Below are 22,681 nucleotides of genomic sequence, written 5' to 3' on the forward strand. Positions count from 1 at the left end.
CTGAGGGAAGACTTGAACCTAGGAGCTCTCGTTGCACAGCTGCTCACGCTAACCACGGCACTCCTGAGCTCAGATTGTACTTGATGTTGCCTATCTTGCACATGGACTACTCAATTTGTATATTTTTCTTATTGTTTTCATAGTTGCACACAACTTCTTCCTTTTTTCTCGATTGATCTGTGTTCAGTTTTTCAAGGCCTATCCACTGTGCCAACTTATAACTAAATCTGAGGGGGGTGCGATGGGGATGTTCCCTTGTAAGTCCGCTCACAACCCGTAGAAACCAGTAATAGAAATTGTGAAACAGATTTAATAATAAAAAAAAAAGAAGCAACGGACCTAGAACAGTACCCTGTGGCACTTCCCACTTCCATGTACCAGTATAAATTCAAATTTACTCCCTCTTTGTTAACACTGAAGAGGACACACCTGCTTTCCACCCTCCAGAGCGGTAAGCACGGGAGCACGGGACGCGGGCACTGACTATGGTACTCACCAGAGAAGATGGAGGCGATGGCGGCTATGATGAAGGAGAAGATGACCCCGGGCCCGGCCACGGACTTGGCGACCATGCCGGCCACCAGGTACATGCCGGTGCCCACGCAGGACCCCACTCCCAGGGAGGTCAGGTCCAGCGTCGTCAGGCACTTCTGCAAGCAGCAACAGGCGGCGCCATTAGTCTCTCCACGTGTTTGTTCACAGGCGTGGTGCAATTTCTGCTCGCTAAAACTATTAAAAAGTCCACCGTAGGCTCTAAAATTTTTTATTCGTGAACTGGAACAGAGGAAGACTGCATCGTAGTTCCTTATCCAGAGTGTCGCACAGATGACGAAATCGTAATCGAAATAGATGACAGAAGGATAGAAAACAATTAAAACCGCACAAAAGAGGAAAGGCCGCTGGACCTGATGGGATACCAGTTCGATTTTACACAGAGTACGCGAAGGAACTTGCCCCCCTTCTGGCAGCGGTGTACCGTCGGTCTCTAGAGGAGTGTAGCGTTCCAAAGGATTGGAAAAGGGCACAGGTCATCCCCGTTTTCAAGAAGGGACGTCGAACAGATGTGCAGAACTATAGACCTATATCTCCAACGTCGATCAGTTGTACAATTTTGGAACACGTATTATGTTGGAGTATAATGACTTTTCTGGAGACTAGAAATCGACGCTGTAGGAATCAGCATGGGTTTCGAAATAGACAATCGTGTGAAACCCAGCTCCCGCTATTCGTCCACGAGACTCAAGAGGGCCATAGACACGGGTTCTCAGGTAGATGCCGTGTTTCTTGACTTCCGCAAGGCGTTCGATACAGTTCACCACAGTCGTTTAATGAACAAAGGAAGAGCATATGGACTATCAGACCAATTGTGTGATTGGATTGAAGAGTTCCTAGATAACAGAACGCAGCATGTCATTTTCAATGGAGAGAAGTCTTCCGAAGTAAGAGTGATTTCAGGTGTGCCGCAGGGGAGTGTCATAGGACCGTTGCTATTCACAATATACATAAATGACCTTGTGGATGACATCGGAAGTTCACTGAGGCTTTTTGCGGATGATGCTGTGGTATATCGAGAGGTTGTAACAATGGAAAATTGTACTGAAATGCAGGAGGATCTGCAGCGAATTAACGCATGGTGCAGGGAATGGCAATTGAATCTCAATGTAGACAAGTGTAATGTGCTGCGAATACACAGAAAGAAAGATCCTTTATCATTCAACTACAATATAGCAGGTCAGCAAGTGGAAGCAGTTAATTCCATAAATTGTCTGGGAGTAGGCATTAGGAGTGATTTAAACTAGAATGACCATATAAAATTAATAGTCGGTAAAGCAGATGCCAGACTGAGATTCATTGGAAGGATCCTAATGAAATGCATTCCGAAAACAAAGGAAGCAGGTTACAGTACGCTTGTTCGCCCACTGCTCGAATACTGCTCAGCAGTGTGGGATCCGTACCAGATAGGGTTGATAGAAGAGATAGAGAAGATCCAACGGAGAGCAGCGCGCTTCGTTGCAGGATCATTTAGTAATCGCGAAAGCTTTACGGAGATGATAGATAAACTCCAGTGAAAGACTCTGCAGGAGAGACGCTCAGTAGCTCGGTACGGGATTTTGTTAAAGTTTCGAGAACATACCTTCACCGAAGAGTCAAGCAGTATATTGCTCCCTCCTACGTATATCTCGCGAAGAGACCATGAGGATAAAATCAGAGAGATTAGAGCCCACGCAGAACCATACCGACAATCCTTATTTCCACGATCATTACGAGACTGGAGTAGAAGGGAGAACCGGTAGAGGTACTCAAGGTACCCTCCGCAACACACCGTCAGGTGGCTTGCGGAGTATGGATGTAGATGTAGACATGTAGATTAAAATTTCGTGAGAACATTCCACCGCAACAAAAAACGCCTTTTTGTAATGATGTCCAGCCCAAGTCCTTTATCATTTCGGTGACACTCTCTCCCCTATTTCGTGATAATACAAAACGTGCTGCCCTTATTTGAACTTTTTCGATGTACTCCGTCAGTCGTATCTGGTAAGGATCCCACACCGCGCAGCAGTATTCTAAATAGGACGGACAAGCGTAGTGTAGGCAGTCTCCTTAGTAGGTCTGTCACATTTTCCAAGTGTCCTGCCAATAAAGCACAGGATTTGGTTAGCCGTCCTCACATCATTTTCTGTGTCTTCTTTCTAATTTAAATTGGTCGTAATTGTAATTGCTACGTGTTTAGTTCAATTTACGGTCTTTAGATTTGAGTGATTTATCGAGTAACCGAAGTTTAACGTGTTCCTTTTAGCACTCATGTGGATGACTTCACACTTTTCGTTATTTAGGGTCGACTGCCATTTTTCGCACCATTCAGATATTTTTTCTAAATCGGTTTGCAGTTTGTTTTGATCTTGTGATGACTTTATTAGTCGATAAACGACAGCTTCATCTGCAAACAACCGAAGACGGTGCTCAGATTGTCTCCCAAATCGTCTATGTAGATGAGGAAAAGCAAAGGTTCCTTGGGGAACGCCAGAAATCACTTCTATTTTACTCGATGACTTTCCGTCAGTCACTATGAACTGTGACCTCTCTGACAGGAAATCACGAATTGTAAGGCGTCCGTAGGTTCTTACTATGACTTTGCACTCGGCACAGGTCGATAGGGCGAACAATCGATTGTGACGTGTTGCGAGAGCGAGTGTCGAGATGCGCCAGAGTGGCTGGAGGGAATGGTGTGTGTGGAGGCCATTATTGGAATACAGGGTTTTTAACCGAGAAGGTTGTCACCATCGCCGTGGTTAGACCCCTAAATAATAAATGAATACCGGGAAAGTGATGAAGGATCTTTGTAAAAGTGAAAAGTGATCAGTGACGTTACCAGTGCCGATATTGAGTTTCGCGTCTGTCGCGCCGGCCTAACCTTGGATTGCAGTGCTGGATGTAGTGATGGATTAGCGTGTGACGATAATGGAGAATGAAGAAAGCCTGTCCTGAGATTAGCCGTAATTAGATATGTATAGCGAAGGCAGTGGCTGTCTCCTTTTTGTGTTTTGAGAAGGATATAAGTTCGTAATTAGTAAAACTGTGTTGGTGTTCCTTATTACCAGACATTCAGTACTATAGTATTGAACAGGATGAATTGGAAAGTAACAACTTCCGTAGCAGTCAATTCCAGTTACCAGCCCCGTTAGGTTCACCGTCATGTTAATAATGCTATTCGATCAGATCAAGTCGGGATAAAAACGGAGGTGTTACAGAATCCAGTCACATAACCGAGGCCGAGCGGTTCTAGGCGCTTCAGTTTGGGACCGCGCTACCGCTACGGTCGCAGGTTCAAATCCTGCCTCGGGCATGGATGTGTGTGGTGTCCTTAGGTTAGTTAGGTTTAAGTAGTTCTAAGTTATAGGGGACTGATGACCTCAGATGTTAAGTCCCATAGTGCTCAGAGCCATTTGAACCATTTGAACCACATAACTGAGACGATATTCCATAAGCACGGAATTTCACTACGAGCCACATGTGTGGTACAGTGTCAAAAGCCCTCTGGAAATCCAAAAATACGGAATCGATCTGAAACCCCTTGTCGAGAGCACTCAACACTTCGTGCATATCGCTTTCCCATGATTTGCCACAGTGCGTGGCGTGGGTATCATAGGACATCACTCCTAATCATGGCTTAAAAGTGACATGCTGAACACTACGTTTCACTCCATCCTCACGTTTTATCTCTCATGCGATGGGGTCCGGGTTCGATTCCCGGCCGAGTTGGGGATTTTCTGTGCCTAGGGACTGGGTGTTTGTGTTGTTCTCATCATTTCATCATCATCATCATCATCATCATCGTCATCATCGTCATCGTCATTCGTTGCTTTGGCTAGATTGGACTGTGTAAAACATTGGGCTGTGTAAAAATTGGGACTTTGTACAGGCGCTGATGACCAAACATCATCATCATCATCATCATCGTGCTGTCATTTTTCAACAGGATAATGCTGATACAAACATAACGTGTCTGTATGACTTCTCCCCATGATGTAGAGGTACCCTATTGACAACCAAGATCCACAGATCAATCCTCCATAAAGCACGCTTAGAGCTAGCTGGGATGTCGTCTCTGTCCCAAGGCCAGGATGCAGGACATCAACGACCAGCTGAAACAGCCTGCCTCGGGATAGCAAACAGGGACTTTAAGACACCCTTCCCAACATAATCAGCGCAGGCTGGATGGGGTGCAACGTCATACTGGTAAATGAGTTCATACAGCCCAAGTTCCTCGTAAATCTCATTCGACTTTATAATAAATGAAATAACATCACATGCCCAGCCATCCATTAAGTTTCATTTCTTTCCCTGGTTCCCGTCTTGGTGCTTCTTTTGTCAAGCAGTGCAAAGCTCTGTAAATATGCTAAATTGTGGAGAGTGACAAGTTTTATACTGGGCAAATAAGGAGATATTACAACGCAAGTTTTAAGAAACATGTCAGAATAATCCAGCCACATTCGGCACTCTCCTGAAAGAGAAGAGCCTCTCCGTAATAGGTGTGAAGAGCTAATAAAAAGTGATCATCAGCTAAGGAAAACTACGCGAGTATGCGACCCAGGAAGAATTAATACACGCAAAGTCAGCAATGGAATGTTTCTTCGAATTTTGTTTTAATATCTATAAATACTTTCTTTTTTTGGTTCCAGAGGTGGCCCCACTTTGTTGTTATTTCATGCTGCATGGTAGAACGGTAGCGAGGTTCCTTCCAGGACAGTTATAACGTATAAGGACTACTATGGTTTTGTGAATATTAAAGGTTTCTTTTTCTCCTATCTTCCTTAAAAAAATAAAAAAAGTGGTTAACGCAACTGCCTAATAAGCAGGAAAGATGGTAGACGACTTGCTTGCGAAAGGAAAGACCCGGGTTCGAGTCTCGGTGAGGCACACAGTTTTAATGTGCCAGGAAGTTTCATATGAGCGTACACTCCGCTGCAGAGTGAAAATTTCATTGTCTTAATTTTTTTATTAAATTCTACATGGAACCTGCAGTCTCCATTCTCAAGGAACAGAGCCACTGAGTTAATGCTACACTACTGGCCATTAAAATCGCTACACCAAGGAGAAATGAAGATGATATACGGGTATTCATTGGACAAATATATTACACTAGAACTGGCATGTGATTACATTTTTACGTAATTTGTGTGCATAGATCCTGAGAAATCAGTACCCAGAACAACCATCTCTGGCCGTAATAACGGCCTTGATATGCCTGGACATTGAGTGAAACAGAGCTAGGATGGCGTGTACAGGTACAGCTACCCATGCAGCTTCAACACGATACCACAGTTCATCGAGAGTGGTGACTGGCGTATTGTGATGAGCCAGTTGCTCGGCCGCCATTGACCAGACGTTCTCAGTTGGTGAGAGATCTGGAGAATGTGCTGGCTAGGGCAACAGTCGAACATTTTCTGTTTCCAGAAAGGCCCGTACAGGACCTGCAACATGCGGTCGTGCATTAACCTGCTGAAATGTAGGGTTTCGCAGGAATCGAATGAAGGGTAGAGCCACGGGTCGTAACACATCTGAAATGTAATATCCACTGTTCAAAGTGCCGTCATTGTGAACAAGATGTGACCGAGACGTGTAACCAGTGGCACCCCATACCATCACGCCGGGTGATACACCAGTAAGGCGATGACGAATATACGCTTCCAGTGTGCGTTCGCCGTGATGTTGCCAAACATGGATGCGACCATCATGATGCTGTAAACAGAACCTGGATTCATCCGAAAAAATGACGTTTTGCCATTCGTGCAACCAGGTTCGTCGTCGAGTATACCATCGCAGGCACTCCTGTCTGTGATGCAGCATCAAGGGTAACCGCAGCCACGGTCTCCGAGCTGATAGTCCATGGTGCTGCAAAGGTCTTCGAACTGTTCGTGAAGATGGTTGTTGTCTTGCAAACGTCCCCGTCTGTTGACTCAGGGATCGAGACGTGGCTGCACGATCCGTTACAGCCGTGCGGATAAGATGCCTGTCATCTCGACTGCTAGTGATACGAGGCCGTTGGGATCCAGCACGGCGTTCCGTATTACCCTCCTGAACCCACCGATTCCATATTCTGCTAACAGTCATTGGATCTCGACCAACGCTAGCAGCAATGTCGCGATACGATAAACCGCAATCGCGACAGGCTACAATCCGACCTTTATCAAAGTCGGAAACGTGATGGTACGCATTTCTCCTCCTTACACGAGGCATCACAGCAACGTTTCACCAGGCAATGCCGGTCAACTGCTGTTTGTGTATGAGAAATCGGTTGGAAATTTTCCACATGTCAGCACGTTGTAGGTGTCGCCACCGGCGCCAACCCTGTGTGAATGCTCTGAAAAGCTAATCATTTGCATATCACAGCATCTACTTCCTGTCGCTTAAATTTCGCGTCTGTAGCACGTCATCTTCGTGGTGTAGCAATTTTGATGGCCAGTAGTGTACCTTAACTGTTGATTATTAATTTCACTATCGATAACTTCTAACGTAGGTCATCTTTGGTTCGTGATGGTGCTAGTGTTTACAGTGTGTGTATGACTGTTGTCTTACCGGAGTATGTCTGAAAAAAAAAAAGGTTCAAATGGGTCTGAGCACTATGGGACTTAACATCAGAGGTCATCAGTCCTCTAGAACTTAGAACTACTTACACCTAACTAACCTAAGGACATCAGACACATGCTCTGGCTGGTGTTGCCGAGCGGTTCTAGACGCTACAGTGTGGAACTGCATACTGCTACAGTCGCAGGTTCAAATGCTGCCTCGGGCATGGCTGTGTGTGATGTCCTTAGGTTAGTTAAGTTTAAGTACTGTAATTTCTAGGGGATTGATGACCTCAGAGGTTAAGTCCCATAGTGCTCAGAGCCATTTGAACCATTTGAACATCACACACATCCATGGCCGAGGCAGGATTCGAACCTGCGACCGTAGCGGTCACTCGGTTCCAGACTGAACCGCCTAGAACCGCTCTGCAAAACCGGCCTGCTATCTCTGAAAACTGAGGCTCCGGATTCCCTTGCACAGCTCCTACTTGCAGCAGTTTTGCCTGGGATATGGCATGGTGTGCTCGTGTCACAGGCGGTTGTCGACGATGTCAACCGGCTGCATTCCCGTACGTTATTTGAATGTAGATGTAGGATAGTGAGAACGCGTTTGGTCGCGCTTCGCCTCCGGGAAGAGGTGTGAGTTTCAGCAGCGCACGCCAGCCTAATGGAAACCGACACTCTGGCGACGACGCCTACCGATCGATTGGCGCCGGAAATGACTGGAAACGGAGTTTGCCGGCGGGAAGCGGCGCCGCCATTAGGGTCGCACCGTTACGCCTGAGCAGCGCGGCTGACGGGCACTGCAGTCAGCGGGGCAAGCGTGGGGCTTAACCGACCGTGTGACGGGGGAGGGGGGGGGGGAACCCCGCCTGCCGCATTTGACGCTCGTCCAATGGGGCTGAGCCAGCTGCGGCCGTCGAGACCGCACGTGTAGACGATCATTCATATAACTGTGTGATCTTAGCTTTCCCGGCGAATTAACTGTTTGTACTGTCCTTGGGTCTCCAGACGGGTGCAGTCGTTTTGAAACCACTATATTTCGACAGCATTCCTTGCTGTCATCTTCAGGTGATACCTGCGGACTGTCTCTGCTGAATCTCCTCCCCTTTATACTCTCATCGCTCCCCACCCCTTCCCCCGCATCCTGCCGCACGGGGGGGGGGGGGGGGGAGGGGTGGGGAGCGAAGGGAAGGTGATTCAGCAGAGACAGTCTCCAGGTATCACCTGAAGATGACGGCAAGGAACGCTGTCGAAATATCGTGGTTTGAAAACGACTGCACCCAGCTGGAGACCCAAGGACAGTACAAACATTCATGTAACTGATTCGCATCGATGGGCAATGAATCCACCATCTTCATCGCGGATGAACAATCATGTTTGATCTTCTGTGGGAATTTCGAAGGACCGAGTATGGACATGGACTGCGGACAGATGGCGCTAGGTGCGAATGTGGGTCGGCCATGGTCACTGTTTCCATCCTTTGTACCGATCGGTGCTGTAGGCTAGCCTCGGTAGTGACGTCATTTTCGGTTCTCTATCCGAAGCTGTTATTCTGTAAGCTTCTGACACGTGTTACCGATCAGTCCCGCCGCCGATTTTCCGACAATTGTACCAAGAGCTTGAGAGGTTCCATGCCCTCTTTTGCATGTCGCCTCTCATTTCCATCAATTTTATTATTGTTCTATGTCATTCACGGTGGTAACAGACCAAATAAGGTTATCGTAATAACAGTATTTGTACTGAGAGCTCAAAAATACTTTTCACTTGATTCCTATGAGTGTTGGGTTACTTCCCTGTGTGGCCTGTGCGAGGCGAGCATCGGGGGATGCGGCACACTGCGTTTCCAATTAGGGGCTGCACTTCCCCGAATTCTGAGGGGTTCGCACAATGGGCTTAAGTGCCTGGCTGAACGACTGACGTCGGACGAGTTTCGCCTCTTCTATGCAGGGTGAAGCGACCTGCGAGACGTCTGAGTGTCGCCGCAGTTCGTGTCTTTACTGTTCCGACGCGTCCGGAACGAAGACTCCTGGCACCGACTAACTGCATTTTCCTCCTGATTTTGAGAATACTTGTGGACCGTGCCCTGCTGGATGCGACTGTCTGGCACGGCATGGCCAGTGGTCTAGGCAGGTTCTTTTCGTAGCCACTCAAATGGCAAGCTCAGTGCCCTCAGCTAAATAGCAGAGGCATGATTGGTCAACTTTAAACTGAGGCTAGTTGACGTCATAAAGCTCTGCTCGAAATTGGAGGGGCAAGCCGCAGTGGCCGAGCGGTTCTAGGCACTTCAGTCTGGAACCGTGCAACCACTATGGTCGCAGGTTCGAATCCTGCCTCGGGCATGGGTGTATGTGATGTCCTTAGGTTAGTTAGGTTTAAGTAGTTCTAAGTTCTAGGCGACTGATGACCTCAGAAGTTAAGTCCCATAGTGCTCAGAGCCATTTGAACCATCAGGGAGAGGCTACAACCCTGTCTCACTCCCTTCCCAACCACTGCTTCCCTTTCGTGCCCCTCGACTCTTATAGCTGCCATCTGGTTCCTGTACAAATTGTAAATAGCCTTTCGCTCCCTGCATTTTACCCCTGCCACCTTCAGAATTTGAAAGAGAATATTCCACTCAACATTGTCAAAAGATTTCTCTAAGTCTACAAATGCTAGAAATGTATGTTTGCCTTTCCTTAATCTTTCTCCTAAGATAAGTCGTAAGGTCAGTATTGCCTCACGTGTTCCAACATTTCTACGGAATATCAGATGATATATCGCCCGCCGCATACGTTCTACACGCCAACGTCAATAGTCATACGTTCTAAAACATAGCAACAAAAATGTAATAAACGGGGGCGGAGATATGGTATAAACGCCACAGTATACTGACACAAGGAACTTGTGTACGATGTGCCGATCAGCGAGGTATTGAAATGATTATGTAGGTAGTTCTGCAAGGCACGGATTGTTTGGTCTAAACTGCGGGATAATGATTCACTCTGCAATTTAGTTGATACACTTTCGTATTGCGGGCGGATATGCTGTCAAAAGTGCTGCGCCGTGATCTATTAGTGATGTGTAAATCTGAAAACTATTCTCTAAGAAAAACATTATGACGTCGGGTTACGTCACGCGTTAACGGAAAGCAGCGTGTCTTGGATTCGTCGTAGCACGCAGATACGGAAATCGGAAATTTCTCTGCAGACATCGATCGTTCGTGTTGTATTCAACAGATAGCCAAAATCAAGGAGATCTGCAAGATTGTTGGTATGCACGCTCAAGGATCACTGACCAACGATGCGGACGTCGACGACTCGCTGGCAGCATCAGGAAAGTCGAGACATTGGCAAAGAGGTACTGTGAATTACGTTGTCCTAATCAGTGATGTAAAAAGTCATTATGCATAAGCAACAGTAATTTTTCTTGGTTATTAATATTGCGTGATTGTAAATTGTCATGTTGCAATGTTATTTTGATTTCTTTTCAATAACAACATCCAAAATAACACTTATATCTTGGCTTCGTTCATTAAATTGCTTCTTTGCATAATCATAGTAGCTTTGCAAAGCCATTAATTTCCAACACTGTCATTATTGCAAATAATTGCTACCAGCACTAATGAGATAAAAGTTAAACTGTTTTGACTCTCTTCATTCGCTGTTCCATTCCACCGCTGCTTTATTTATGTAGTTTGTACTGTTTCTCTGCGTTTTCACGTTTTATTGTTTTGCATTTAATATCGTGTGGATTGTTGTGATGTGCCGATGGAGTTCGCGCGCCACCTAATTAGCAGGCAGTAGCACGGCACTAGATGTTCAGTTTGTTTAGGGGAACATCCGATCAGTGGTAACCTGTTTAATTTGGGCTAATGTTGATTACCCGTTATCTTACAGCTTTTAGGTAATTATTGGCATCCGTGAGTGTAATGTTCAGTTAAACCAAGGAAACAGTATTGTTCGTGTCATTGAGATTAAAATTTCCAGGCACGAGGAATTAGCGGAGACGGATCGTCTTAGGATCTTCGCTGATGGTGCTATCGTCTATCGTCTAGTAAAGTCATCAGAAGACCAAAACAAATTGCAAAATGATTTAGAAAAGGCAGCTGTATGGTGCCAAAAAATTGGCAATTGACCCTCAACAATGAAAAGTGTGAGGTCATCGACACAAGTGCTAAAAGGAATCCGTTAACTTCGGTCAAATCTAAAGGCCATAACTTCAACTAAATATCTGGGAATTACAATTATGAACAACTTAAACTGCAAAGAACACCCAAAAAAATGTTGTAGACGAGGGCAACCAAAGACTGAGTTTTGTTGGCAGAGCACTTAGAGAATGTAACAGATCTAATAAAGATACTGCCCACACTACGCTTGTCCGTCCTCTTTTACAATACTGCTCCGCCGCCTGGGATCCTTACCAGATACGATTAACGGAGTATGTCGAGAAAGTTCAAAGGAGAGCAGCACGTTTTGTACTATGCGAGACAAGGGGAAAGACCTATACAGCATTTGGGGTGGACATCATTAAAACAAAGGCGTTTTTCGTTATGGCAGAATCTTCTAATGAAATTTCAATCGCCAGCCTTCTTCTCGACGTGCGAAAATATTTTCATGACGCCGATCTACATTGGGAGAAACGATCATCATAGTAAAATAAGAGAAATCAGAACTCGCACGGAAAGATATAATGTTCATTTTTTCCGCGTGCTGCTCGAGTGTGTAGTAATAGAGAATTATTGTGAAAATGATTCCATGAACACTCTGCCAGGCATTTAAGTGTGGTTTGGAGAGTATCCATGTAGATGTAGCTGTGAATGTCTGAGTAGCGCAACACAGTCGGTTCTAGCTCATTGGGCGTTCGAGGAGGTACTGTTTCGGATAATACTGCTACATTTTGCCATGCTACTGATCCGGTATCTTCACATGTTTATCCATACAGCGAAGAAGCAGAGATGGGAAAAAAAGAAAGATTCAGGGATGGAATTGAAATTCAGGGTGAACGGATATGAACGATGGGATTCGGTGTGGACACTGCTATTTTCAGTGAAACCGAGGAAGTGTTGCAATATTTATTAAACACAGTGAACAGTCAAATGAGCACATCCAATGGACTGTGTGAAAGCTGGAAACGGAAGTGGTGAATTTGTGATAAACTTGACATTGTAACTTCTGACCAAGAACTGAAAGAATTCCGCTACCTTAGGAGCCAAATAACACATAATGGACGATGCGAGGACGATATATAGATGAGACAGAAGCAAAGAGGGCATTTCTGGCCAAGACAAATCATCCGGTATCAAACGTCGGCTTTAATTTGAGGGAGAAATTTATTACAGCGTGAATATGGTGTGCAGAACAGTACAGGAGCGAATCATGGGCTGTGAGAGGAGTTGAGAAGATGACTTGAAGCATTTGAGATGAGATGCTATAGAAAAATGCTGAAAACTAGGTGGACTGACGATAAGCGAGAAGGTTCTCCGCAGAATCGGTGAGGATAGAAGTATGTGGAAAACGCACACAAGAGGATGGGACAAGATGATAACGACATGTGTTAAGCTGTCAAGGAACATGAAACTTCCTGGCAGATTAAAACTGTGTGCCCAATTGAGACTCGAACTCGGGATCTTTGCCTTTCGCGGGCAAGTGCTCTACCATCTGAGCTACCGAAGCACGACTCACGCCCGGTACTCACAGCTTTACTTCTGCCAGTACCTCGTCTCCTACCTTCCAAACTTTACAGAAGCTCTCCTGCGAACCTTGCACAACTAGCGCTCCTGAAAGAAAGGATACTGCGGAGACGTGGCTTAGCCACAGCCTGTGGGATGTTTCGAAATGAGATTTTCATTCTGCAGCGGAGTGTGCGCTGATATGAAGCTTCCTGGCAGATTAAAACTGTGTGCCCGACCGAGACTCGAACTCGGGATCTTTGCCTTTTGCGGGCAAGTGCTCTACCAACTGAGCTACCGAAGCACGACTCACGCTCGGTCATCACAGCAGTCAAAGAACTTTCTGCGTTGTGCTAGACGGACCTGTAGAGAGTAAAAACTGTAGAGGAAGACAGAGACTGGGATACGTCCGGCAAATAACTCAGGACATAGGTTGCTGATCACCAGACTCTGCTTGTCACGGGACTTTTCGGGATTTCTGGATTCCCTTAAACCTGAGCTCTCCACTGACTTGCGTTCTCTGTAATTCTGAGCACATTTATGAAACATATAAGAAGCCATCATTCATTATTTTCTAATTTTCATCTGAGATGAAGAGGCTGGAAAAGGAGAGTAAGGCTTAGCAGACCGCATCAAACCAGTCACGAGATTTATGACTAAAAAAGAAATAAACAAACAAAAAATTAAAAAAATAGAAATACAACGCTCTGTTTGTACGGTTCAGGCCCGCGCCGCAGATTCTAATGGAATTATCACTCTCTTTAAAGCACCGGTTACACATAGTAGTGCAATGGTTGCAGAAAAGATAAATCACAATTTTGAACTGTTGCTGCCTGCTGTATGGGCGATGGGCGCTTTGCACCGCTTTTTTATTTCCCATTCGCCGTTGTCGCAGCTCTAACATTCGCTTGTCACGGGACATTTCTGAGGCCTTCTGGATTCCTTTCGAAGAGACCTTTGCACTGCCTTGCGTTTTCTATAATTCTGAGCACATTTGTAAAACATGTAACAAGCCATCTTTCATTATTTTGTAATTTTCAATGTAATACCGATTTTCACATTTGTTCTAGCGAATATTTTCCTAATGCTATTTTGTCTAAAACTGACATGGTGAGACCGTGGCTGTGTACAATTAATATAGGTTGATTCTTACAAAGAAGAAGACAGCAATCAGCCACTATTAATACTGCTATTTATTTAAGTAAATAACGCCGTAGCCGGTTTCGAACTTACACGTTCATCATCAGACGGCTGTTCACGAGATTTGCAAAATTTATAAAATTGAAATCTTTGTGTCTGCTTCACACGTGGCAAATACTTTTTGGTGTGTGTGTGTGTGTGTGTGTGTGTGTGTGTGTGTGTGTGTGTGTGTGTGTGTGTGGTGCTTTGCACAATATGGTGATGCGCAAATCATGTAAGTGCTGCATATATATTGGAATATTTGAAAAATACAATCCTGCAAATTCGCAACAAATCGCGCGGAATTTTCGATGGCACCAACACACGAAGAATATTTCGCCACAGTGGAAGAATAAAAATCGAAAACTGACGATTATGTAAAGTGTATCTTGGAAATCTCGTGTACAGCCGTCTGATGATGAACTTGCCAGTTCGAAATCGGTTAAGGCGCTATTTACTTAAATAAGTAGCAGTATTAATAGTAGCTGCTTGCTGTCTTCTTCTTTGTATGAGTCAACCTACATTAATTGAATATTTTCCTGCCGCTTATTGAGTCGCAGTAGTTATCTACAATGTCTTCACGATGACATCTGAGTCGATATCCTAGCTAAACGCATTTCCACAGTACACGAATTTATGTCTAACTGAACATGAAGTTTCTTCCTACACAATTGTACGGATGCGCTTACTCTCATAGAATGACAGCATAGGCAAAACACATACTTCGGGACCTACACTTTGAGACATGACCTATCTAATGCGTACACAACCATTCTTTATGTGATATTAGCTTCATAAATATTAGCGATTCTAATCTATCTTTTGTCACACAACAAAGTTCGACAGACCGGCGAATAAATGTTTTCACTTCAAAAATAAATAATCTACACTGCTATACAAAGAAAAGCAATTGTTGGGGTTTTATCAAAAATCTCGGAAAATACTTGACCGATTTGCAACAAATGTTTATACGAAGCTCTAAAGCCCGGTCCACACGCAACGATTTGTCTGCGCAGACATTGGCACAGATGTCTGTACATGCAAAATATCGCTGCAAATATGGTGTGTTCACACGACACAAACCCCAGTTTACTACTCGCCCGCCATCTGTCGGTGTAAAAAAGAAATATCAGTGGCAAGCGACTACGCTCCCCGTAAACGTCAAAAACTTAATTCAGTTATTTTGAAATACAGAAATAGAGGAAGTTCTGCGGTGGTCTGTGTTCGCAACTTGTGTTGCAAAAAAACATTCAGACCAACCGCAGGAAACAGAGAAAGCGGTCAAAATGGTGTAGACAGTGGCTGCTAAAGCGAAAGCAGTTTTCTCACGTAAATTTACTGAGAGAGTTGCAGGGCGAACCTGTTTTCTTTTACATTACATCGTGCTCCATTTCCTCGCACATTGGCACTCCAATTTCATCTTCAATTGTACTCCTGCTTGGTCTCGGCGTTTCTTGATCACTAAGAAAGCCAAGCAGATCAAAATACCATAACGTTGGCTGGTATACTTGATATACTCTTACACCAGATCTTCTATATTTCTGAACTTTGGATAACTGTTTTCGGTAAACAGTTCGCTGACAGATTTAATTTACTTGGCTTGCCTTCATGAACTCATCCTTCAAGACAGCGTAAATAGCTTCACATGTGTCTGGTATTATTTCACTCAACGCTTGTTTCGATACTGCAGTTGAAAATTCCAAATCCTTGTAGCTCCTTCCTGTTGCTAGGAATCTTAATGTTACGCCAGCCGTTTATGAGGAGAAATCGCCCTTCTCATACAAGTATTTTTTTCTCATAATATGAGGGGTTACAAGCTTTAAGAGATAATTCTAAGTTTCGACATCCATCTGCAAATAATTTCGCCAGTTCGCAACGATTTTTTTTTATTACCGTTTCTCTGTTTGCCGAGGCGTCAACTGCCCGCAATTTTTCAATTAGATCATTGTAAGCTGCTGTCTTTTTGTCTCGGGTCATTATATTCTTTACTTTTAATCTTCCACAAACATGAGTGGTTTCTATATATTTCGCCGGCCGAAGTGGCAGAGCGGTTCTAGGCGCTACAGTCTGGAATCACGCGACCGCTACGGTTGCAGGTTCGAATCCTGCCTCGGGCATGGATGTGTGAGATGTCCTTAGGTTAGTTAGGTTTAAGTAGTTCTAAGTTCTAGGGGACTGATGACCTCAGCAGTTGAGTCCCATAGTGCTCAGAGCCATTTGAACCATTTTTTTCTATATATTTCAATGAATTCACTTACAAACTCTCGAGGACACTGACGAGTATCAGCCATTTTAATGCCCTGTGCGCACAAATACAAACACTAGACTGAGCAAACAGTTGTTCCGCGCCAGATTTGCGGCGATCTCCTGTCCACACGCTCCAACTTGTCTGCGCCGATGTGGTTTGAACCCACAGATTTGAGAGGTTTCGCTCAAATCTCCAACTGCAACTTCCAGGTTTGCACACACCTCAGGTTGGTGCAAATCTTCTGTCCACACGCAACGATCTGTCTGCGCAGATGTGATGTGCGCAGACATTTGCGCAGACAGGTCGTTGCATGTGGACGGGCCTGTAGATTGTTGTTTAAAAAAAAATATGTAGCCTGTGTCCATATGAATGTCCTTTAGAGCTCCGTATAAAAATTTCAAAGCTGACTGCGAGGAATAAAATGATCAGCTCTCCTGTGAATACACTGACGGAAAAAAGTTCCCAGCACCAAGGAATAACTAATGTAGTGTAATGAAATTTCGGGAACACATTTGCCTAGGTAACGTATTTAAGTGGTTAACGTTGCAAATTCACAGCATAATGCAAGCATGAGAAAATCCATTGCAAATGTGAAAAGCTAGTACATTAGTGATCGACCTAACCACAACGGTTAATGCTGTTTGTGGATGAAGCTAGAGCTGTAGTAGGCGCAGTTCTAGGCCGCCATGTTGTTAGCTACAGCTAGCCACGAAACCAGTTATGAGAATCTTTGGATGTGTGACGGTACGTCACATAAACATTGACATTTTTATCGGTTGTAAACCGTAATTAAGTATTTTATCAATATAATTAGTGTAAAAGATATAGTTAATGTTCTTGAAACAACTGATATGCAGCGATAATTAAAGAGTAGCATAGTTACTTAATGTCTATGAAAATAAAAAAGGATCAAAAGAGACGCGATTGTACGGCCGAGGCGGAAGGACGTATTTCGTGGCACACACACTGTTTTGTTTCGCTATACGGAAGGCAGCCATTGAGCGGCTACTAATATTTTATGTAAGTTATTCATATTTCTGCTTAAATAAACTTGTTATTATTATTAGAAAATGAATTTCTTTGCAACAGTTGTCACCTCAAATGCTCGCAGTGGCTAATTATTTTTAATAAGCATTTTTCAGTAATCTGCGCTGCGAGAAGCTCATCTTCCGATGCAACCTCTGGTCGGCCATTACGCGCCCAAGTATTAATTTATTTTTCAGTGTTAATAGTAACTGTAAATGCGAGAGATTTCGTTATAAGAACCTTTTTAAAATTGCAACAGATAATTAATTTACGTTGAAATTCATGTTTTTAAATTATACAGATTCCACGAATTCAGTAAGTTTTATCTTGGCCGCTCCACAGCAACAAACGAAATTTTCTCGAGCCTTGCTTTGCAGTCAATAAATAGAAATTAACAAAATTACATTCAATTCAGTTAACGGCAACTATATTTTAGTCATCACGTTCAGAATCTAAAGTTGGTACATGAATAACTGAGGCCCTTCAAGAACCCGTTTCATACTTACTTACGCACGTAAGTAGAAGTGATAAGAGAAGACAATACCCCTGAGAGACGGAATCATGCTGATAAATTAAAAATAAATAAATAAATAAATATACATATATATATATATATATATATATATATATATATATATATATATATATATATATACAGGGCGATTCAAAAAGAATACCACAACTTTAAAAATGTGTATTTAATGAAAGAAACATAATATAACCTTCTGTTATACATCATTACAAAGAGTATTTAAAAAGGTTTTTTTTTCACTCAAAAATAAGTTCAGAGATGTTCAATATGGACCCCTCCAGACACTCGAGCAATATCAACCCGATACTCCAACTCGTTCCACACTCTCTGTAGCATATCAGGCGTAACAGTTTGGATAGCTGCTGTTATTTCTCGTTTCAAATCATCAATGGTGGCTGGGAGAGGTGGCCGAAACACCATATCCTTAACATACCCCCATAAGAAAAAATCGCAGGGGGTAAGATCAGGGCTTCTTGGAGGCCAGTGATGAAGTGCTCTGTCACGGGTCGCCTGGCGGCCGATCCATCGCCTCGGGTAGTTTCATAACTAACCTTTTTCGTAGGACTCTCCATACAGTTGATTGTGGAATTTGCAGCTCTCTGCTAGCTCTGCGAGTCGATTTTCCTGGGCTGCGAACAAATGCTTGCTGGATGCGTGCTACATTTTCATCACTCGTTCTCGGCCGTCCAGAACTTTTCCCTTTGCACAAACACCCATTCTCTGTAAACTGTTTATACCAACATTTAATACACCACGTATCAGGAGGTTTAACACCATACTTCGTTCGAAATGCACGCTGAACAACTGTCGTCGATGCACTTCTGCCGTACTCAATAACACAAAAAGCTTTCTGTTGAGCGGTCGCCATCTTAGCATCAACTGACGCTGACGCCTAGTCAACAGCGCCTCAAGCGAACAAATGTACAACTAAATGAAACTTTATAGCTCCCTTAATTCGCCGACAGATAGTGCTTAGCTCTGCCTTTTGTCATTGCAGAGTTTTAAATTCCTAAAGTTGTGGTATTCTTTTTGAATCACCCTATATATATATATATATATATATATATATATATATATATATATATATATATATATATATTTCTTTTGTATATAACGAATAACTTATGCCAACGACGTCACAGCTGGCACACTCAGATGCTCGACATCGAGTTTTTAACTCCGTTTCACAAGAGCGACTTCCTGTTCAAAATCGAATGCTAGGTCTAGCTGCGCGTCACGTTCATACATATTACTTGCAGCCAACCGTGTCGCGAGTGCTACAGCGTCATCAATGAACAATTGACATTGCTGAGTGCGGAGTTCTAAAATCATGAGTATGCTGCAGACTGCACATGTGCAGAGAAACAGGGAATCTGTGGCGTCGTCTGCTAACATTGCAAGTTAGCCAAGTCACGCATAGCTCATGCCCATTCTACTAATGGATTTTCTGCTTTTGTCTCTTCTTAACCTTTGTTTTGTTGTTTTTGCTGCATTTTTGTAAGACTGATATTACACTATCATATTTCGTTGTCAAAGCTGATGTGTCAAATATTTATGTCAAAGAAATTTGATGGTGTAATAGGGAACTTCGTCAAATCGCGTCTGTCGGCAAATAAGTATGATCAAATATAGGGCCTCGCCGTTGATTTGATCACAAAAGTCGTTCGTCTTTTGTTAAGTGCAATGCGAACTGTAGCCGCTCGGAGCGCTGGCGTCGCTAGAGCTATTTGACGTCTCTCTAGTATCTTGTAAAGTCATCAGATGATTAAAACGACTTGCAGATAGATTTAGATAAGATACCTGTATGGTGCGAAAAGTGGCAATTGACCCTGAATTTGGAAAAGTGTGAAGTTATTCACATGAGTACTAAAAGAAATCAGCTAAATTTCGATTACGCCATAAGTCACACAAATCTGACGGCTTTAAATTCAGCTAAATACTTAGGGATTACAATTACAAATAACCTAAATTGGAACGATCACATAGATAATATTGTGGGGAGAGCAAACCAAAGCTGCGATTCATTGCCAGAACACTTAGAAGGTGCAACATGTCTACTAAAGAGGCTGCTTACACGCTTGTCCGCCCTATTCTGGAGTACTGCTGTGTGGTGTGGGATCCGGATCATGTGGGACTGACGGATGACGTCGAAAAAGTACAAAGAAGAGCAGATCGTTTTGTACTATCGTGAAATAGGGGAGATAGTGTCACAGACATGATACGTGACTTGGAGTGGCAATCATTCATTAAAACAAAGGCGTTTTTCGTTGCGACGGGATCTTCTCATGAAATTTCAATTACTAGTTTTCTTCTCCGATTGCGAAAACATTCTGTTGGCACCCACCTACATAGGGAGAAATGATCATCATGATATAATAAGAGAGATCAGGGCTGGCACAGAAAAATTTAAGGGCTCGTTTTTACCGCGTGCCGTTAGAGCGTGGAACGGTAGAGAGACAGCATGAAAGTGGTTGATTGAACCCTCTGCCAGGCACGTTATTGTGAATAGCAGAGTAATCACGTAGATATAGATGTCTCTGTAAACATGGCTTCAAAGTTGGTGTGTTCCTTTTCCTCTTTTTTTTTTTTTTTTAATAAACTTTCTTCGACTAGGTTGGGGGAGGGGTTTGGGGTGAAGAACCCTTACAGCGCATGCTGTTAATTGTGTGTTGGAACATGCTCAAGGTGACATATGTCCACAACCACAACGACAGCCATCCACCTATAGGTCTGGAAACATCCAAGCAGCCGGAATAGAGGATGTGTTCACACAAATACGTTCTTTCTTAGCTTTCCATCCTACTTTATCTATTTTTGAACTCTGTATGCCACGAGTTAAAAAGCGCTTCCCATAAAGTGTACCATATACTTATTTACATTTACATATTCTCCCTTCAAAGCTTTATAAATCGCTTCACACATTTCTGGAATTATTTTGGTTAATGTGCAATGTGAGGAGTTTGACAGAGCACTGAAAGACCTGACTCGAAACAAGGCCCCCGGAGTAGACAACATTCCGTTAGAACTACTGACAGCCTTGAGAGAGTCAGTCCTGACAAAACTCTACCATCTGGTGAGCAAGATGTATGAGACAGGCGAAATACCCTCAGACTTCAAGAAGAATATAATAATTCCGATCCCAAAGAAAGCAGGTGTAGACAGATGTGAAAATTACCGAACAATCAGTTTAATAAGTCACAGCTGCAAAATACTAATGCGAATTCTTTACAGACGAATGGAAAAACTGATAGAAGCCGACCTCGGGGAAGATCAGTTTGGATTCCGTAGAAATGTTGGAACACGTGAGGCAATACTGACCCTACGACTTATCTTAGAAGAAAGATTAAGGAAAGGCAAACCTATGTTTCTAGCATTTGTAGACTTAGAGAAAGCTTTTGACAATGTTGACTGGAATACTCTCTTTCAAATTCTGAAGGTGACAGGGGTAAAATACAGGGAGCGAAAGGCTATTTACAGTTTGTACAGAAACCAGATGGCAGTTATACGAGTCGAGGGACATGAAAGGGAAGCAGTGGTTGGGAAGGGACTGAGACAGGGTTGTAGCCTATCCCCGATGTTATTCAATCTGTATATTGAGCAAGCAGTGATGGAAACAAAAGAAAAATTCGGAGTAGTATTAAAATCCATGGAGAAGAAATAAAAACTTTGAGGTTCGCCGATGACATTGTAATTCTGTCAGAGACAGCAAAGGACTTGGAAGAGCAGTTGAACGGAATTGACAGTGTCATGAAAAGAGGGTATAAGATGAACATCAACAAAAGCAAATCGAGTATAATGGAATGTAGTCGAGCTAATTCGGGTGATGCTGAGAGAATTAGATTAGGAAATGAGACACTTAAAGTAGTAAAGGAGTTTTGCTATTTGGGGAACAAAATAACTGATTATGGTCGTAGTAGAGAGGATATAAAATGTAGACTGGCAATGGCAAGGAAAGAGTTTCTGAAGAAGAGAAATTTGTTAACATCGAGTATAGATTTAAGTGTCAGGAAGTCGTTTCTGAAAGTATTTGTTTGGAGCGTAGCCATGTATGGAAGTGAAACATGGACGATAAATAGTTTGGACAAGAAGAGAATAGAAGCTTTCGAAATGTGGTGCTACAGAAGAATGCTGAAGATTAGATGGGTAGATCATATAACTAATGAGGCAGTATTGAATAGGATTGGGGAGAAGAGAAGTTTGTGGCACAACTTTACTAGAAGAAGGGATCGGTTGGTAGGGACATATTCTGAGGCATCAAGGGATCACCAGTTTAGTATTGGAGGGCAGCGTGGAGGGTAAAAATCGTATAGGGATACCAAGAGATGAATACACTAAGCAGATTCAGAAGGATGTAGGCTGCAGTAGGTACTGGGAGATGATGAAGCTTGCACAGGATAGAGTAGCATGGAGAGCTGCATCAAACCAGTCTCAGGACTGAAGACCTCAACAACAACATGTGCTTACAAAACAATAGGAGACCTTACTTTTGGGATTACCCTGGTATATCGACATTTTTTGGAAAAATATCGATATAGCGGAATTTTTCAACAGCCCTTGTTCTTAGCGGTTCCACACTGTACACCGGAGGAAAAGTCGCGGTCGCTCTACACTCGAAAGGGTACGATTACTTCGGTGAAGTTTCTGGCCCACGACGATGTTAGGGACGGGTTGAAGCTTTCGTGAAGTGTCAGTAGCGTGAAAGATCGTCGAGAACGTCTTCCTTTCGCTCACTGCACTGTGAATTATCAGTTTCGCCTGCAAAAAATGTGAGAAACGACGCTTCATGGGAAGGGATGGCGTCGTTGACGCCCTTGTCGCCAACCGTTAAGGCCTTTTCGTGTCTCTGAGCGGCGGTGTGCCTGAAATTCATTCCTGAGTCACACATAAGAAAACCGCGTGATTCCAACGCCGAGTACCGCGGTTCTGACCTACATCGCAGAAGTGTCAAAAGAACCCGTCAGATGCGGGTAAGAGTGGGT

The 22,681-nt window shown here is 43.6% G+C and overlaps 1 protein-coding gene across 1 annotated transcript in view; it reads right to left on the reverse strand.

Moving 5' to 3' along the window:
- LOC124553832 (probable cationic amino acid transporter) overlaps positions 1-22,681 on the reverse strand; it is a 673,643-nt gene that overhangs the window by 340,099 nt on the left and 310,863 nt on the right. The window contains exon 3 of the mRNA XM_047127822.1: positions 497-650. Within this exon, the coding sequence (XP_046983778.1) occupies positions 497-650 (154 nt within the window). The remainder of the gene's footprint in view (positions 1-496; positions 651-22,681) is intronic.

This window comes from Schistocerca americana, chromosome 11, assembly GCF_021461395.2.
Source record: "Schistocerca americana isolate TAMUIC-IGC-003095 chromosome 11, iqSchAmer2.1, whole genome shotgun sequence".
NCBI lineage: Eukaryota > Metazoa > Arthropoda > Insecta > Orthoptera > Acrididae > Schistocerca > Schistocerca americana.